At 40.1% G+C, this 19,067-nt stretch overlaps 1 protein-coding gene across 7 annotated transcripts in view; it reads right to left on the bottom strand.

Annotated features, from left to right (window-relative positions):
* Positions 1 to 19,067, bottom strand: part of Arid1b (AT-rich interaction domain 1B) — a 412,777-nt gene that overhangs the window by 118,197 nt on the left and 275,513 nt on the right. For all 7 annotated transcript variants that reach the window (XM_046456608.1, XM_046456610.1, XM_046456613.1 and 4 more), the window contains exon 5: positions 1,098 to 1,341. In XM_046456608.1, coding sequence (XP_046312564.1) covers positions 1,098 to 1,341 — 244 coding nt within the window. The remainder of the gene's footprint in view (positions 1 to 1,097; positions 1,342 to 19,067) is intronic.

The following is a 19,067-nucleotide window of genomic DNA, read 5'->3' as shown; positions in this document are numbered from 1 at the left end:
GGCCTTCTTAATTTGTGCTTGTAGTTCTACTGTAATTACTGACAACATGACATTAAATAAATAGTATACATTTCTACAAAGAAATTTATCAAATAAAACTAACTCCATATACTCTGAATGCTTGTAATAAAATTCTACAAAAACAAAACAAAAAGTGATAAAAAAAATCTAGAAGTGGAGGAAAGGAACAGAGTTTGAGACAGGGAAGGGACATACAGGTAAGATGTAACAGCACCAGTGACACCAATACTCAAACTGGATGGTGGACTCATGAATATTCATGATGGTCATGATTCACAATTAGCAAGTTATCTATGTTACATATATACACTATAATAAATATACAGGTATTCCATAATAAACATTTTATAAAAATACAAAATCAAATATAAATGAGACTTTATTAGCAATTCAATACCCATTCTGATACGTAGTTCCATCAAAGTGCTTTCTGACATATCCGTACTATGTTAGCAAAAGTTGCACACAAAAAAACTTACACGTAATTTAATAAGAAACGAAAGCTAGTTGCTTGGTGGGTTTAAATGTATGACATTTGATATAAGAAAGCTGGATCAGAGATGAAGCTATTGAAAAATAAATATTCATAAATAAATAATTCCAAGAACATCACTGAGTGTGTTCTGGCACTGATCAGTGTGTGAATATGAGCAGACATGGGGAATTACAAACCCTAAAAACATTTGAGAAATAACCGTTGAGGTATACTTTGAAGAGGACAATGGAAAAACCAAGGCCAATGCTCATGAATAACCCACAGTGCACTTACCAGTAGAGGATCTTATTTAACAAAGCACTACAGAGTAAATGCTCAGAGATCAGCTTTGTGTTTCTGGCCAACTGAAAATATCAAAGTATCTGGTATTTTCTAAACGGGTGGTAGGTGGTAGACTCATTTGCTGAGACTCTTTAGGAACTGGGACTCTGGTGTTCTTCTTTGAGAATGCAGCTACATTCCTAACGCATGGTCCCATCACTGGGGGATAATAAAACAAGTCATGGAGTGTGAGTGCCACCACAGAATGTTAGAGCTGTTGTTTGACAGAGAAAAACAGTGACAATTAAGAAGGTGATACCTGGAATACTTGCAGGAGAAATTGGGCCAGATCGCGACTGGTTGCTTCCTACAGGAGAGCCAACAGGAGAAGGTGAGGGTCCCCCAGGGATGCTGGGGAGATGGGGAGAGGCATGTGGAGAGAAAGGTGACTGAGCTGGGTTGCTCTGGTCCCCCTGGCTGCTTGTGGACCCCGACGCGCTGACCGCGGAGCTCAGGGTTGCTTCCGTTCCTGTGGGGAGGTCATCAATGGAGCCAGACAGGTCCTAAGAAAGAAAGAAAAGCATGTATTTATAGGGTAACACACTGGACCAATATCCAACTAACACACTACATGAAAATCATAACAATGTCCCCTTCAGAGCAAAAATTTTTTTTTTCTAAATTAACGCCCAATTCAGAGTATGGCCACTTTTTATTAGAAGATATTAACGAGTTCCCTCCTGGGACGAACCCATGAGAGTGAGCATCTCCTAAAAAATGAGGCAAGCTGTATCTCTCTTCATAAAACCATCCTCTTTGTTTTCTTTTCTGTTGCCATGCCAAGTCCATCAGGCCCAAGCAAGGTGCCGTGCAGATACCATGGATGGGGTGACTTACCGTAGGAATGGAGTACCTGGCTCTAACATGAGGGCTTCCATAAGCTGAGCAACCACAGGATTTGGGTCCCTTTGTTTAGAATCAACATTATAGACTAAATTTCAAACTAGGACATTGTAATGTAGTAATAGTCTTTTTTTTTTGGGGGGGGGGATACCAGGAATTGAACCCAGTGGCACTTAACCACTGAGTCGCATTCCCAGTCCTTTTAAAAAACATTTTATTCGACACAGGGCCTTGCTAAGTTGCTGAGGCTGGGTTTGAACTCATGATCCCCCTACCTCAGCCTTGCAAGTCGCTGGGATTACAGGCATACACCACCATGCCCAGCAACAGTCAAAAATTTAACCAAACTTTGCAGTGAAGAACTATTACATTTTAAATAACTACAAAGTACTGTTATAATAACATAGTGATATTTGTATTTTTATGTGCCATTGCGAAAATAAATTCCTTTGAAGTTACGTTGGCAGAAATGAGTCCTAATGTTACAGCTTATGCCTTTATATAACAATTTGATGCTGGCAATGCTATCTAATTTGACCATAACACCCTCTGAGGAAGTTATTAAAAATCTCCATTTGACAGCTTCAGAAAACTGAAGTTCAGAGATTCAAAGTTACTGTTGAAGGTCACATTACTGAGGACAGATGCAGGAGCTAAAGAAAATAAAGGGAAGAGGAGAAACAAAAAAGCAGCAACAGACCATACATGGTGGCTCCTTTACTGCTGTGCCCCATAGCCTACACTGGGGGCCACCAAAAGATGCTCAGTACCTAGGCAAAGGCTTGCAGGAATCACTGGACTCTCAGATCTCCAATGCTGCAAGCCCAGGCAAAGCTGGGGACTAGATGTTCAGTGAATTCTAAATGCTGAATTGCAGTATAAAACATATCTGTCCTGGTAATCCAGACTAAATACTGCAGGACAAAATCAGAAATACCTGGTTATTACTGCCTCAAGGTATATTCAGTCCTAACACATAAGCTCTAATCACTCAATTTCATTAATGTTTAACTTTGCTTGCTATGGGGACCTTTGAAACTAGGGCTTTGAAAACTGGGGGTGGAGGATGCTTTGGGTTCTAAGAATAAATCTAGCTCAGAAAATATAAAAGGGCAAGGTAAAGAGAGCTGGTCATAGCTCTTCAGCAATGACAAAATGTCACAAAGCAAACTCAAGATTAGGATCCCTGGATAGTTCATCTGCTGATCATCTGGTATAACATGTAATTAACTTCTCTTTCCTCTTTTTTTCTAAACAGAGAAACTGAATTTCTTTTCTTTCTTTCTTTCTTCTTTTTTTATTTTTAAACACTCTAGTTATAGCTGATGAGAACCTCACAAAGAGATGAATGTTGCAGGGAAAATGTGCTAAGAATAACTTCTCAGTTATAAATAAAAGAGTTATCTTTAATGTAAAATAATTGTGTTTATGAAAAACAACAAAATGGCAACAGGGTATACCGAAAATGTTACCACTGGAAAAAGGAATATCAAAATCCCCAAAATAAAATGAGGTAGGCTGAATCCGATTTTAGAATTCAGAGATAAAATAAACCTTTCTGCACAGGGCACAGGAGATCATGATTGTGCACACATTCAGCTGGTAAGCTTTGTATTTAACTTGATTACTGGATTCAACAATAGTTCCATTTAGAGCTTCTGAATTGAATATAACCCGGAGAAGACAGGTAGAAACAGGCAGGCTACTCAGCCAGGTACATGTTATGTACAAAGCAGTCACACTTCAGTAATGAAGGCAGTTATCGGAATTCCTCAAAACAAAAACTTAGGTTAATAGATGTGTACATGTTCACAGACACTGGTGTGTTCAAAAGGAAAATGGGAGCTGACTGTGCCTGTTCCTCCGGCACCAGCCTGCATGCTGACTTCTCCCTGGGCCCAACCCTGGAGCCTGGGATGGGCGTGAAGCAGGGAAGAGTAGAGGGCCTTGGAGGATCCTTTCAGGGTCTGTGTTCCCCTTTCTAATGGATGGAACCATCTCATGAATGTGCAAAGGGACATAACTGCAGTGGCTCTTGAAAGCAGGGTACGGCAAGCTGTGGCCTGCAGGCTGAACATGGGCCCCTTTTTTGCTCTGCCCACAAGCTATAAATTTTTTAATGACTGGAAAAAAACTAGTAAGAGAAAAATATATGAAGTTCAAATTACAGTGTCCACAGCACATCCCTGAACTGGCCAGTCCATACCTTTCAGAGCTGCCTTTGGCTCCGGAGGCCAAAGGTGGCAGAGCAGCTATGACAGAGAACTTATGGCTGCACAGCCGAGAAGGTTTACATCTGGCTCTGGCCAAAAGAACCAGCAACACTAGTATCACCTTACTGCCTTCACCTCTTCCGTGGGAGAAAAATGTGAACTGAGAGGGGACCACAGCACACATTCTCCCAAGAGTAGGGGCTTCCTCCTCCTTAATACCTCTGAAAAAAAAAGTGACAGCCAGATTATGAGTATTCTTTTAAAAATATCCTCCTAACCCTGGGAACCTATGGTGAGGCTGGGGGTGGCCTCCAGGAGCCAGGTGCTTCCTGACCTAACACTAGAGGGACAGGGGCAACCAGAGCACTGCTGGGAAGAAGCTGGTTCCCACGCTGCTTCCCAGAACACACAGTGAGGAGATGACAAGGTAAACAACCACCTTCTATTATGCTGCATATGGGACTAACAGAGAAGACAATGCAGATTCAGTTTTTTAAAAACCATCAATTGTCTTTAAATAAATCTTTCTTCATAAAAAACCAAAATGTCACTTTGAAAAAAGAAAAAATCTTTGTAATTCTCTGCACAATCCATAATCCCCTTCCCTGTCCTCCCTTAAAACTCCACATTATGGTTGAAAAAGTGACATGGATGGGTGTTAAGAGAGCTTCATTCAAGTTGCAAAGGCATCAAAAACATTTCTGTTATTCAACAAGCTGATCAAGGCAAGTATCAAGAGGAAAATATAAAGACGGTGGCTGTCTTCCTGCTCACGTGTCATCAGATTTCAGTGCCGACTAGACCTTGGTGCAACCGAAGAGTAATAAAAGATACAGTTTTTATATTACTGTTATACACACACGTAACTTTTATATGTAAATTATATGGAAATATTCCCGCCCTGCAGATACTTAGGGCATCCATATGTAGAACAATCTTAAAACATGCTAATAAAAGAAGTTCAACGGTGGTTTAAGCATCCAGCCTAGTTAACAAAGAAGCTCTGTAACTAATACTCCCCTGGAGGACAATTTAGTCAGCAGGGCACTGACTCCCTTCTTCTTTTATAAGTGCTGTCAGATCAGCGATGCCTGTATAGAACAGAGAGGCCTGGCTGCATCTCTTTCTAGCAGAGGCACCTTCAAGCTACACTGCTTCCACTTATCTTGCTGGAGAGCTGGCAGGTAAGGGAACTAACTGCAGGGAAGATCTTTAGGGGCAGGAGTTGCCCTGCCCCACTGCATTCCTTAAACTCTTGGCTTTCCTGATGGAGTGATGAGTAGGGCAATGATTTCATGGGTTCATGCAGAGCAGAATCCTATTGTGCCATCATAATTTGCTTTGGTGAAACCAAGTTGGGTTTTCAATATCTGATGTCAATCAAAATACTGAATACTTTCCAAAACCAAAAGACTGTGACTCCTGCTATCAATGGATAATTTATTTTTTTTTAAATCACTGTCTAAAAAACCTCCAAATTAACAAAATTTATTTTACTTTTGAACAATTTAAATGAATGTTTTCTGCAGCTTTTCCTCTGCAACCATCCCTTTACCCCTTCACCCTCTTTATCCATGTACAATCTTCATTCTAATCCAAGTGACAAGTAAAGGAATTTAACTGTGCATAGAATGACATGCCACCAGAGAGTAGTAACAATCTCAGACTTGACAAGAGAAAAGTTAACATACAGCACAACAATGCTCCTGACTCAACACAGTAGGACAGGGCCAGGGATGCCAGTGACGGAAGGAATATATATATGAATATGAATATATATATATATATATATATATATATATATATATATATATAAAAATAAAATGAATAGTCTACAAACAAGGTGCAGAGCAAGAATTTTTAAGATCTACATGTAAATAAAACAGACGCATAACATTAAGTATAAATACTCTTGCATGTCTATATTTTACAAATGAACGTCCCCACAAATATTTTAAAACACTGCATTGTGACTCGCTACATCAAAAGACGTCTTTGGCTTTGATGGTATTCAATTTAGCATTAAGTTAGCCTACTGAAAAATAAATTCAGTCAATACTGGTGACGTTTAACTATCTTAAAGAACTGGGAATAAGTTAGAAATTTTACTCCCTTGCTTAATTAAATAAGTGGGTTTTTAAAAAAGAAAATGAACTTCAAAATACTCTAAGCTCTGGTTTTCAGTACAATTAGATGATGGTGTTAGGTGAGCATGGATAGTGAGCTGCCCCCAGCTGCACACATGTGGGCATCTCTTGCTCAGAAGTGCCCCAGAGAGCATGGAGATAAACACTGAGTTAGAAACAGAAAAGAGATTTTAATCAATGCAACTAGCCCAGGTCTCTTGATTCTTCAGGTTTTAATAGGATACAGTTAATGATTTCTCACTGTGACTTCCCACGAGTTTAAAGCTTAGGTTAAAATGCCAGTTCACCGGTCTTCAAAAAAGTCTCTTCTCCAGTTTAGAGTAATAACTACCAAGAGTAGGCATACACAACTCTCTTCAACAGGCCCTAACTTTCTTGAGGATAGTGACTCCTGTGCCAGATGTGGGGCAAATAATGGAGGGATTTGACTATTGTCAGGCAGAAGACACTAAATTTATAAGCTCTACAGTGGAATACAGCTGCAAACACCACAGGGAGTAATACAGCATGTGCAAATATTTCTAAATATTTACCACAAACCCTCTACCAAAAATTACTGACCTAGCTATTAAAATTTAGTTATGAATTTTCAGCCGTCTGTTTCTAATCCACTTTCTGGAGAGCAAGGCTTCAGCCTCATTAGGCTCTGAGCTCTCCCCAAACATACTGTGAGATGACTTCATATCTTCTAACCTTATTTTGGAACTATTGTTTTAGACATGTGATGCAAATATACCTTGAAATTGATACTATATTTGATCTTATAATTGACTGACATGAAAGAAGGGTTACCTCACAGTGACTCTGTGGGATTTCCATGATGTTTCTAGGCTTTGTCTCAACACAAGCCTGCGTTGAATGGTGTATTTCAAGATACTGCCCAAGTCCCTGATGCTCTCACTTATCTAGACAGCAGATGAATTAAAAGCTTTAGACTTCCTGTCTGAACAAGGAAAATGCAAAGAAACTAGAAAGCCAGAGTCCACAAAGAAAGTCCTTCCCAAAAAAATGCACTAGCTCTTAAAATGATAGTTTTTTTTTCCTCTTACGTATCTTAGAAAAGCCATGGCTTACTTTTTATTTAAACATTTCCAAATAAATATTATATAAGACAATATTTACAGTGCATAGTCTTAAGATGTTTATGAGATAAACTGGAAAAAAAAAAGTCTGATGTTGATTTAAAATTAGTCAAAAGTTCCACAAATCTCAAAACCATAGCCAAAAGCCAGGGATGATACAAGAAAAATATATAAGGCAAAATTTATTTTAAAAGAGGCATCAAGAACCACTTTCTGGCATCTGTCACCCTCTTATTCCTTCCCAAGCAAAGACTGTATTATGGATAACTCTCATTTTAAGGGGACATCTATAGGACAATCAACTAAACTGACACTAAATCAGGATTCAGAGGTAAGCATATGATTATAAATATTAGTATAATGGTCACAATGTCTTTGTTTTTTTAAAAAATCAGCACCTAAAATGAACTCTTGATATGAACTGTGCTGTGCTGCCACTCAAAATTGATAGGGGGCAGTCAACCTAAGAAATGTACATCATGGAAGGAAAACATTATTTTGGTTACACAGGCCTTCAGGGATTCCTAAAATACTGTCAAGTTTTTGAGCTCTGCCCAGGAGATTGTTAGCTCTTCCACCACCATCAACAGTCTCCAGAAGCCACATACACAGCAGGAGCAATGTTGAACTTGAAAATACTTTGGAGAGAAAACTTATTTACAAAATGTGTTTTGCTTGTATGGAATTTGGAATTACCCTTTATCTGGAAATGATATTGCCCTTCTCGGTCAGACTCCCAGGAGGAGCCTCAGGAATGGGAGCGATGACCACTGTGACAGCGTACACTTGAGTGATTGCTCCTACTGCAATCCTGAGGCGCCCCCTCGGGGCCAAGATGGTCTGTCCCTCTCCTCCTGGGGAAACACAGAACCTCTTCAACTGTGGTTCACTCTTCCTACCAGGCAAATGTTCATTTGACTTGGTGTTCAATGTGTGAGAACCTTTCCTGACCTCAGGCTGAGGCCTCAGCCAGTGCTGACAAGCTAGCCCCCATGTGCATGACTGTGCCCGTGAGCTGCTCCAAAGTGATGGCATTTTTAATACCAATTATACTGTCCTGGTGAAACTAAAGCTGGACAACAAAGTGAGGATATAGAGAAACTTGGAGAAAGAGTCATGTGTAGGCACGCCTACTCCATTTAAGGTTGGTAGTTGGGTCAGTGGGTGGGAGGAGAACTGGAGAAAACAGTTTGTGCATATGGGTGACATATTTTTTGGCTGGCCCTATCTGGGCTTATGCACTTAAATTCTTATGTCATGGAGTCTCAGTGAAGAGAGAGACAGACAGGTAAGTTACAGTAATGAGCATGCTGAAGCGGGAGCTGGTAACTGCTGCTGCATGCAGAATGCCGAGGATTCAGCAGGGCACTTCCAGGCTGCGCCAGGAGGCAGGCCAGGGGACAGTGAAGGGTGCCTGTGGGCAGCTGTGGAAGATGGGCACCTAGGGTGGTGGACAGCAGGCAGGGAGAGCAAGAGCTCTGGCAGGGAGGGCTCCAGCACGGCAAGACAGCCTGCCTATGAGAGAGGATGAGGCTCAGGGAGCTGAGGGAGGCAGCTGGGAATGGCCTCATCTCCTCTGGTACCAGGAAATAGAGTCCTGCATTTTTAGAAAATAGGGAGCCAAGAGAGATCCAGAAGGTGAATTTTAATAGTCTCATGGAAGAGAAAAAAAGTGCAGTGAGGTGACAAATACAAAATTTTAAACTTTTTTAAGTTTAAAAAAAGGCCAAAAAAATCATATCCTCTAGTGAAGAATGAGCAAAGATCATGTTAAACATGATTCATACTGTAGGTACTCCTTGAGAATTGGTAGAAAATTTTAAATCTGTGTTTCAGCATTTTATGAAATTAAACAACCAACAACAATCAGAATAATAAGGGTCTGAGTGACTGCACTCTAGCTGCAGTGTGCTTTCTCGACTGCAATGATCAGAAGTCTACATTCACCCTACTCATTCCAGTTCCACATAATAATCAATGGAGAAAATGATTTGAAAACCTTAAAATAGCAGAACATCTAAAAGCTAATTATGAGTAGCATATGCCCTTAACAGAGCATGTCCTCTTAATTTACTATTCCAAAGCCATTGGTGATGACTCCTGAGACATCCAGTTGTTGGAGGCTGGGGGAGGGATTTAACCCAGTGACACGAAGGAGACTTGCAGGCCAGTACTTTGCAAATATCCTTGTCAGATATTAACCTATAAATATTAATGATCCATGTGTGCTGAAAGCAAACTGACAAACTAACAAGATCTGCAAATATATAAGGTTTAGACTTTGTCTACTGATCCCAGTTTTTATCACTGAAAGCACACTGTAAAGTCTTCAGAACAGAAAAGCCATCAACACCACCACCTTTTGCATCTCTCATGGTAAAAAAAAAACTTCACTGTTTATCTTAGAAGTGTAATGCTAACCACCCAGAAACTCTGAAAATAAAACTTAAAAACAAAAGGCAGGAACCCTCAGGAGACATTTATTTCTTCAGCAGTAGAGTAGGGAAATTTTTTAAAACAGTAAGACCTACAAGAACTGCAAATAAATTAGCAACTTAAGAAAATAGTAACAGGAAAACATAAAACTCACAAATTATACCAAGTCCATGTAGAATAAAGGGAAGTTTTGTTTGTAGAAAAGCACTACAACTTGGTTATTTTGATATTTTCCCCATTTACTGGAACTACACGAACATATATATTTATTCTACATCCATCCCAGAATTTTAACCACTTTTTATTTTGAAATTACTTTAAGCCAACAAAAGTGGCAAAGAGTACTGAGGGCTGCTCAGCTTCCCCAGCCCCAGGGCTTCCCGCAGCCAGAGTACACTTAGTCAAACCGTGAGGTGTTGGGACAGCACTATTAACTATATACCTGATTCACATTTGACCAGCTTTTCCATCAGCATCCTCTTTCTGTTCTAGGATTCCATCCCAGAAACCATGTCACAATGACATGCTATGTCTCCTCAGTCTCTTCCAAGCTGTGAAAGGTTCTCAATCTCTCATTGTTTTTCATGACCCTGACATGTCTGAAGAACTCATCAGTTATTTTCTAGAATGTTCTCCAACTGTCAGTTTGGTTTTTCTCATGATTAAACCGAGATGACAGATTTTGGGGGAAGAATACAACAGAAAAATTACCTGTGCTTCACATCTTATCACACCAGGGAGTACAGTGTCAACATGATTTACCACTGGGCCGCCCACATGGCTAAGGTGGTGTGGGACAGGTCTCTCTAGGCTTCAGTAACTATTTCCCCTGCCTTCCCACAGGGAGTCACCAAATCTGGCCCACATGCAAAGGAGGGAAATGAAGCCAACGAAACAACAGGTGGTCCTGTGCCCACAGAGGGGTAAACACCTGGGGTGGGGGGAGATCTGGGGCTGTCTAAGTACCTGCCTTTCCTTAAGGTTTTCTCCACTAGTTTTGCGGTCATCAGGGGGATTTGCCAAAGCGACGATCACTCTGGCACTCTAATGATGACTTTCTGTTTTCCCTTTTCCTTCCAGATCTACTTGTAAGGAACAGCTGTAAGGAAGAGCTGCCCCTTGTCCATTCATTTTTACAGTCAAGACAATTATTTCTCATATATGTGGTATTTTTTTGTGCAACATGAGTTCCTTTATAAGATAATTAGGCAACACTCTTATCACCAAGTAATAGTGATACTTCAAACTGAGATGTCATGGTTATAAAACACCGATAGAGAAAAAACATGTTTTATACCACCACATACTAGTAGGAATATAAATTAGTATATCCACTTTAAACATCAGTTTGTCAGCACCTTGTAAAGTTAAAGATGTATTTACTGTATGACCAGAAATTCCAATCCTAGTTTTACCCTCCAGTGCCTGAATATAAGGAGACACATGCGAGCATGGAAAACTGTTTCCATATTGTAATAGCAGAAAACTGAAGGTAATTAAATTTTCCAGCAATATAAAATATGTAAATTGAGATGTATTCGGAAAGTGGAATATAGGACAGGAGTGAAACTGAATGAGATAGAGCTAAAAATTTCAGCACAAATCACACAATGTTGATTTAAAACAAACAGACAAACAGCAATGCAGCCCACGTCACTCCTGGGAGGAAAGGAAGCCCGCAGTGGAGAGAGCATGGTGGTGTAGACCCAAAGTCCAGCACGAGCAGGGGCAGTAAGCAAAGCACAGGAGGAGGGTGGAGTGGGAGGCAGCACCGAGACACAGTCGTTTCAGGGTCTTTGCATCCTCAGGCCCACCGCACCAGTGGGCAGCTGAAGCCCTCAAGCACCTGGTCACGGGATGAAGCCCCACTTCCTCCCAGAGCCACCCACGGGGGAAGGTCTTCCTAGCTGCAGGCTCCGACCTCCAGGATCCAGGCCACCGACCTACTGCCGAGCTCCCCCCACGAGCACCAAGGAGATGTGCCAACGCTGGGGCAAGAGACTTAAATTCCAACCCTGGCCTGGCCACTCAGCAACTGCTGGACCATGGGCAGAGTATCCTTTCCTCACCTATAAAATGGGGAAAATATCGGCTCCTGCTCAAAGAGTTTCGTGAAGATTAAGCAAAAAATGGTAAGTAAAGGATGAGTGCAGCACGGCTCCTGAGGTGGGAGCTCCTCCACTGACCGTAAGGAGAGGGGGCCGGACGCACTGCCTGAGGTCTGTGCCATGGGGACGCAGCCCAAGAAATCAGTGACTCAACAGGGATGGCTCAAGGGGCAAAGACAATGTGCTGCCTTCCAGAGGCACTGACAAAGGCGCACAGGCCCTGTGAGGACCACGAGGAGCTGGAGGAGGTCAGGACGTGAGCAGCAGCCACGGGGTTCAAAATGGGAAGTCCTCCTACCCAAAGGTGTAGGTGACCTGCCACAACAGTCAGGGGTGAGCTCCCTCCTGAGCAGTCAGCGCTGCCTCATTCTGTTCATGAACATGGAGGCTTTTTTGTTTTGTTTCTTTTTGTTTCTTTCTTTGGTGGTGCTGGGATTGCACCCAGGGCCTCAGGCATGCCATGCGCAGGCTCCCCCCCACCCAGGAAGCCTGAGTTGTCAAGGTTACCATGATAGAGTGCTGTGAGTTCAGGAGAGAGGACTGGTTGAAAGCAGGGTTCTGAGGCTTGGCACCTTCAGTGATGAGGGTTGGGGCAAGACAATCTCATCTTTTATTAAACTGTAAAATGAGGAGTATAATGCTTATCATATTATAATGCTTATCATTATAATGCTTCTCAGTGGCTCAATACAGTGAATAAACAAATGGTATGGCAATTGTGTAGGTAATCAGTTTTAAAATATAAGATAGTATTATTTAAAAATTTTTTTGGATTGAGGATCAAACCTGCTGCCTCACAAAGTGCTCTACCTACCACTGAGCTACAACCCCAGTTAAATTACAGACATGGGATTCACATCACTCTTGTTTTAAAGAATAATGAGGAAATAGAATAACAATGAAATAAATACTAAGACCATATCAATTCAGACCCCAGTTTTCTTCCTTACTTGCTTATCTCCCTTATAGTAATACCACAAAAGAAGAAAATCTACCAGTAAGAAGCACTTGATTTCACTGATAAAGATTTAAAATTACCTTTCTAAAACTGGAAAGCAATGATTGGTCTAATGACTTCTATGCATCAGAAAGCTGAAATTTTGATATCTTCATAAAAACCATCTTTATTACTTCTGAGTTCTTTACAAAATGGGGAACCCAGAACATTTTTACACGACAAGCTTAACTAGATCACACATGGAACTATTTTATGAAGATTATTTTTATCTTAAAATGGAATTCAATACATGTAGTACTCCTTCAAAAGTCAAACTAAAAATCATACGTTTTTCTTATTTTCTGTAATGATTCATATACTCACTTGTGGAAAAGAGGTTTCCAAGATGAGCTGTTTCCCATTTTTCGTACAGGGGCAGCTGGTCACTTAACACTTTACATAATAACTTTTCCTAAGAGCATATAACCACTTGTATATCATGCTACTTTAAAAACTAATGCTCAAAAGGAAGTTTCACAGAGAAACTTCCAATACTGATAATAACAATGATGAAAATGATGCTATCAACAGTGGGCTGGATTAGGCCTACAAGTCCAGCACATTCCACACTCCACCACCAGACCTCCAGCCACCTGGTGATGGCACCTCACAGGGACAATCACTCTGTGGCTGGGGCCTGCTCCGAGGCCCTAAAGTAGAATAAAGGGTTTCTCCCAGGATCTTTCCTGGGCTGTGAGGAGTCTCAAAGACAACATGAACAAATTAGACTACAGGACTCCTAAAGGCCAAGGAGTGAAATGCACATCTTGCTTACACCTGAGACTTTTGAACACCAGAGAGCCCTAAGTAACTTGACTTATGAGCCCATCACATTGCCTAATTTCAACCCAGTAAAAGTACAACTTCTGCAGTCAAGTTGGACTTGAACTCTCTGGTAATCAACCTAATCACATGGAAGATGCCATGAAGCCTCCTTCCCATTCACTACAACTTTACTTTCCTACTCTGACAAAGCCTGCTTCTAAGAAGCATGTAGAGGTTAGTTCTCTTTTGAAAATCTGTATCCTCTCCCACAGTCTTCATTTGTACTGGGAGCTGGAGGTGGTCACAAGGGAACCTGGGCTCTGGTGGAAGACATCTGCCTTGAGAACCTGGCTCCTCACATGCACTCACAGAACTCATCGTGTGTAGTGTGGGAACAGTAAAATGGCTCTATCTGAGCAGCTACAGACAAACAGCACTAAGTATGATGTCTAGCACCAAAAACAGGGCCTGTTGAATATCCACTATAACGTAGGTTTTATAGTGACAACATAGCTGTTAACTCCTCCAGCAAATTCTGGAGTAATAGCACTTTGAAGTCACATCCTGACTCTATCATTTCTTCCTCTAATATTGGACAAGTTACTTAACATCACTGATCCTCAGCTCACCATCTGAAAATTGGGGAAATTATACTAAGCCACATGAGGATTTTGTATGGTTACAAAATGCAAAGCATACATAAGTAAACAGTTGCCATATAAAGGCATACATACACAAATAAACATTCAATTCACGCAGTGTCTTTTGATATCCTTTATAATGTGAAACATTGAGAGTAAAGGATAAAGAATTTGTAAATGACTTCTAGAAAAATATCTCCTAAGAGATAAGTGGTGATAGTGGCATCCACACATCCTTCTATTCTTCAACAAATATTTGCCAAACAATTACTTGTTAGGAAAATACATTAACTAACAATCAATATTTTTTTTGAGAGAGAAAGAGAGACAGAGAGAGAGAGAATTTTTTAATATTTATTTTTTAGTTTTCGGTGGACACAACATCTTTATTTTATTTTTATGTGGTGCTGAGGATTGAATCCAGCACCCCGCGCATGCCAGGCGAGCGCGCTACCGCTTGGGCCACATCCCCAGCCCCAACAATCACTATTATATCAGCAAATGGCCTTGGAACTTCTTTACAACCTGCAAATGCAGCAGGCCAGAGTGAACTTCCTGAGAGAGGTAACCTGCCCAGGTGGCTCAGCCTTGGTTTAAACCTTTCCTACATTGCTTCCTGGGGCGTGACAATGGCACAGGAGTTTATATCCCTAAGCCTCTGTTTCCTCACCTATAAAATGGATCTCTGGCTCAGAGGCTGAGAGAATGAGATGAGTCAAGTCATTTACAGATATTAGCCTTCATGCTTTCGCTTTTCATTAGTTATCACATAATATGGAGATCATAGGAAAACAAGAAGTAATGTGAAAACTGGAGAGTATATGGCAGAAAGTTAGAAACCATGTAAAATCTCATTTAGAAGCAAGCTAAAAATATAACTATTAAAACATCATATTAAAAATGTAATTTTCACCAAAAAGATTGAGTAAAAAAATCAAGTAATAGCAGAAGAAAAACATCATGATCTAACATATAAAATAGCATAAAATACATGAAGACACATGTATAAATGCTCACACATAACATTTTTTAAGCCTAAGAGGTATGGACAATAAAATGTTAATGATGCTTACTTGGGGTGATCAGATCTAGGAGGATTTTTACTTTCTTCCCTGTACTTGAGAAGTTATTTATTTAACAAACACTGAAGCTTCTTTGTAAAGTAAAACGAAAGGGAACCCTAGAGGTTCCAGCGCGTAGCCATGGAACACCTGGATAAGCAGTATTGATTTATGCCACTGTATGACAAACAACAGATGAGCTTTTTTAAAAAGTATCAAATATGGTAAAGAGCTGAGCAGTAGTAGCAGAAAATCATACTCATGTTTTTAGAATCAGTGTCAAAATTTAACACAAAGGCATATAACAATGAAGGGACACGACAAAGTTGGACTGAGAAAGCAACCTTGCCATGAGGAAAATGGGTGGCAAGCACACACAAGCACTTCTAACTAAGCGGGTCCTGCAGAGCCTGTTCCCCGAAGGTGGCATCCTGAACCTGAAGACACTTGGAAAAGGCAGAAGTCACATGCCCATCTGATACTTGATGTAGACTGATGTAAACTGTCCTCCCATTACGTTGGCACCTCGAGGCAGCAGAGGCCACCACTGCTTTAGCCTTGTGTTGCTCCTGTGCATGGCCCTCCTCAAAAAACCATCTTGCCACCTGTCCCATTCTAAGAGTTACATGGTCAGTATTACCAATTTCCTCTTACTTTCAAGGAAAATTGTTATTTTTATGACAGTTTTCTCTGTGAATAGATGCTTTTCAAATTCTTGTTTCATTTGGAAAGAGTGGAAGGAAGCAAATGCGCTAAACAGTCTTAAAAGTCCTGAAATGGAGTCTAAATAATAACCAGAACACAACAAAATTATAACCTGAGGTCAGTCTGTCTTACTGAGCTTGCTCTTTATTCTGAGAACATGGAACCACATGAGGCTGCTCAGAAGCAGCAAGAGGCCATCAGTTTGTGGAAGGTGATATAACTCTCTATAGTCTGTTCTTGCACAAAACAGACCGGCCTCTTTCTGGTTTTCTATATTCTGCCCTCATCTGAATTTTCCTCCATACTGCTAGGTAGATAAGATACTGTACTACAGATAAAATGGATTTTGGCTGAGAATAAAAGCAGTATCTTCTTTAAAAAACACACATATAAAGATTGCTGAAAACTACTAAAGAATTAAATAAAAGCAGAGTGAAGAAAAATGTCAGTCTGCAACAAGCACAGCAATCTGTTCTGAGCTGAATGAGTGCCAGTTTGTGGGCCTTGGGGCTCCATAGGATTTCTCTGTACAGTGCCAAACTCCAACAATATTGTTATGGTTAGAAAGGAATTTCTCACAAGCACTAACAAAGGCAGAAGGTCATAAATAAACCCAGCAGGATTGCCTTGTCAGTTCTCATTATTAGCGCTGCAGGCACTTGCTTTTCTATGGGCTTCTTACAGGTTCATTTAAGTGTAAGGGTTCCTCCTAGAAAATTCACACTCATAAATAAAATAACTCTTAACTTAGCCAAGAAAAATACTTGAAAAATAAGAAAAGAAGCAAGCAAGCAAATAAACATAAGTAACAGAACCCCACGAGGAAACAGCAGAGCCCAGTGCTGTAGGACCAGCCCTGGCAGACCTTGACTCCTGGCCTGGCTGGTCACCCTGAGCAGTGACCAGGAAGATGCTGGGCTTCCTCACCACAATAACAGTATGCAGAATTGTATCTGGGCAGGAAATGAAGCTGAGCTCCTAAACTGATACTGACATGTGTTATAAACTGCGCAACGCACAGCTGTGTGATCATTACTGCAATTATGAAGTGCCATTTAGTGTTAACTTTATTTTACTGAAGATTTTTAACTAGTCACAAATAAGGGAGGTATAAGTATATTAGCAATATGAAGGGAAGCTGACTCTTATCAATTAAAAATAGGCATGTATTACTGGGTCTTTCAAGACTGGCGCCATCCTTTGTACAAGGCAAATCTACATTTTTGAGTGCTTATCAATGCTTCTGAAAAGAACAGAAGGTTTGGTTTTTAAAACTTTAAAAAATAAGATGTAAATCTCAATATTTTCTCAATTTTATGTTCTTGTATTCCAAGAAGAGCAGAGAATATCAAAACTCAATAATTTCAATACTGAATTTTAGCCCATGAAGAATGGATCTGCTAGATTTAACTTCATTTACTCACTCAAAATAAAAAATATATTTCATGGTGCCATTTACTTTTTTTAAAAAAAAAGAAAATGGAAAATTTAAAGTAACACAGCTTATGCTTAAAAACAAAAAACACACCAGAAAAGCTAATAAAAATCAATTTTAGTTTCACCATTCAGACCTACTAAATTCTAACCTTTAACCATTATTTCTGTCTGGTCTTTTTCCTTAAATTCTAATATTTTGTGATATCTCCCCTTGGACTCTTTGGCTAAGCATAGCAAAATATCTACCTTGAGCATACTGTGTGTACAAAAACGAGATACCAAGTAACCTACTTGTCATCCTTTAGCAAGAAATGAACATCTTATTCTATAAACAAAATGACATTCCAGTGGACTGCTGGTTTGACAATATGAGCACATTTAAGAATGTAATTATAAATTACATCATCCCTTTAAGAGAACAATTAAAGTTTCTAAGATGAAAATGCTATTTTCACAGGGTAGGATGCTGGAACCTTGTGAGCACTCAGCTGGCCACGGAGGTTGAGCTGTTAAGTGCCGATTGTTACAGAGAAAGGTGTGTTTGTGGAATTACTTCTCATTGCAGCCTCTCATTACCTACCACTCAGGAATTAGTGTCAAGCTGATGTTGAATTCTTCACATAGAAAATTCTTCATGTTTGCTTTAGATCCTGGCAATTGGTCCACATTCTCAGCATTCAGATAGGATTGCCCTTAAATTACATAACATTACTGGTATAAGAAACATGAATAATTGCTGAGTGGGGGAGTTTAAATGCACAAGAGTGGTAAGATATCAAGATAGGCCTCACTTTCAGTGGTAGGGAAAGTGGGTTCTCTAGAGAGCATTTGGAAGCCGCTCTGTTACTGCATTAACTGCAACCTACCTGCAAGAAATCAGTGGTGTTTCATTTGCAAGAGGTGCCCTGCATCACATGACATTTTATTTGATGTGCAGCTTTGCAATCAGGTAGCCAATGGTTGACCAAGTTAAGCTACAGACTATTTTGTCAATAGTGAAAAACAGAAAAAAAAAAAAAAAATTAAGGCTCTAGTACCTGACACACTCAGGATATGAACAGTATATAAAAAATGAACTGAGCTGCATGTAGACTTTGATAGCAAACCTGTGCTCGTATTAACCAAAGCAGACCTCATCAATCCTTGGAGCTGTTTAGCAGATGTTAAAGGGATTCACATTGAAGAACAGGGAAAAAAAAAATTTAAAAAGAACAAACCCTCAGTATATTGGATAAAACATGACACAAGATAAGTATAAAATATGAAGACAGGCTAAATCTCACTTCCCTAGAAGAGAAACACAACTGGTTGTTAAGAACTGAACAAAATTTTCAAAAACTTAAAACAAGCCACAATGAACCTTTACTTCTACTATGTATTTTAAAAAATACTATATATTTTTAAAATGTGAAATTGAGGTCCAGAGAGGCTAGGTTATTTACATCAAAACTAGGCATGGGCTGGGTATAGTGGTGCTCATCTGTAATCCCAGCTACAAGAGACCAAGGCAGGAGAATCTCAATTCACTGCCAGCCTCCACAACTTCGTGAGGCCCTCTCTCAAAATAAAAAATAGAAAAAGCTGAGAATATAGCTCAGTGGTAGGGTCCCTGGATTTAATCCCCAGTACCTGAAACAAAACAAAACAAACTAAAAATTATGCATAGGGTCTGTGGACACAGATTACATTAGAATGCAGTTTTTCTAGTCACAGTCATTACCAACACAAGCTTGGATATTGGTTACTTCACCTTACTTCACCTAAGAGAGCAAAGGGCATGTGTGTGCATGTACA

This window comes from Marmota monax, unplaced genomic scaffold (assembly GCF_021218885.2).
Source record: "Marmota monax isolate L192 unplaced genomic scaffold, Marmota_monax_Labrador192_F-V1.1 WCK01_AAM20220418_F8-fsc00164, whole genome shotgun sequence".
NCBI classification, from domain to species: Eukaryota; Metazoa; Chordata; class Mammalia; order Rodentia; family Sciuridae; genus Marmota; species Marmota monax.
The sequence above is the reverse complement of the archived record's forward strand: the minus strand, read 5'-3'. Positions and strand labels throughout refer to the sequence as shown.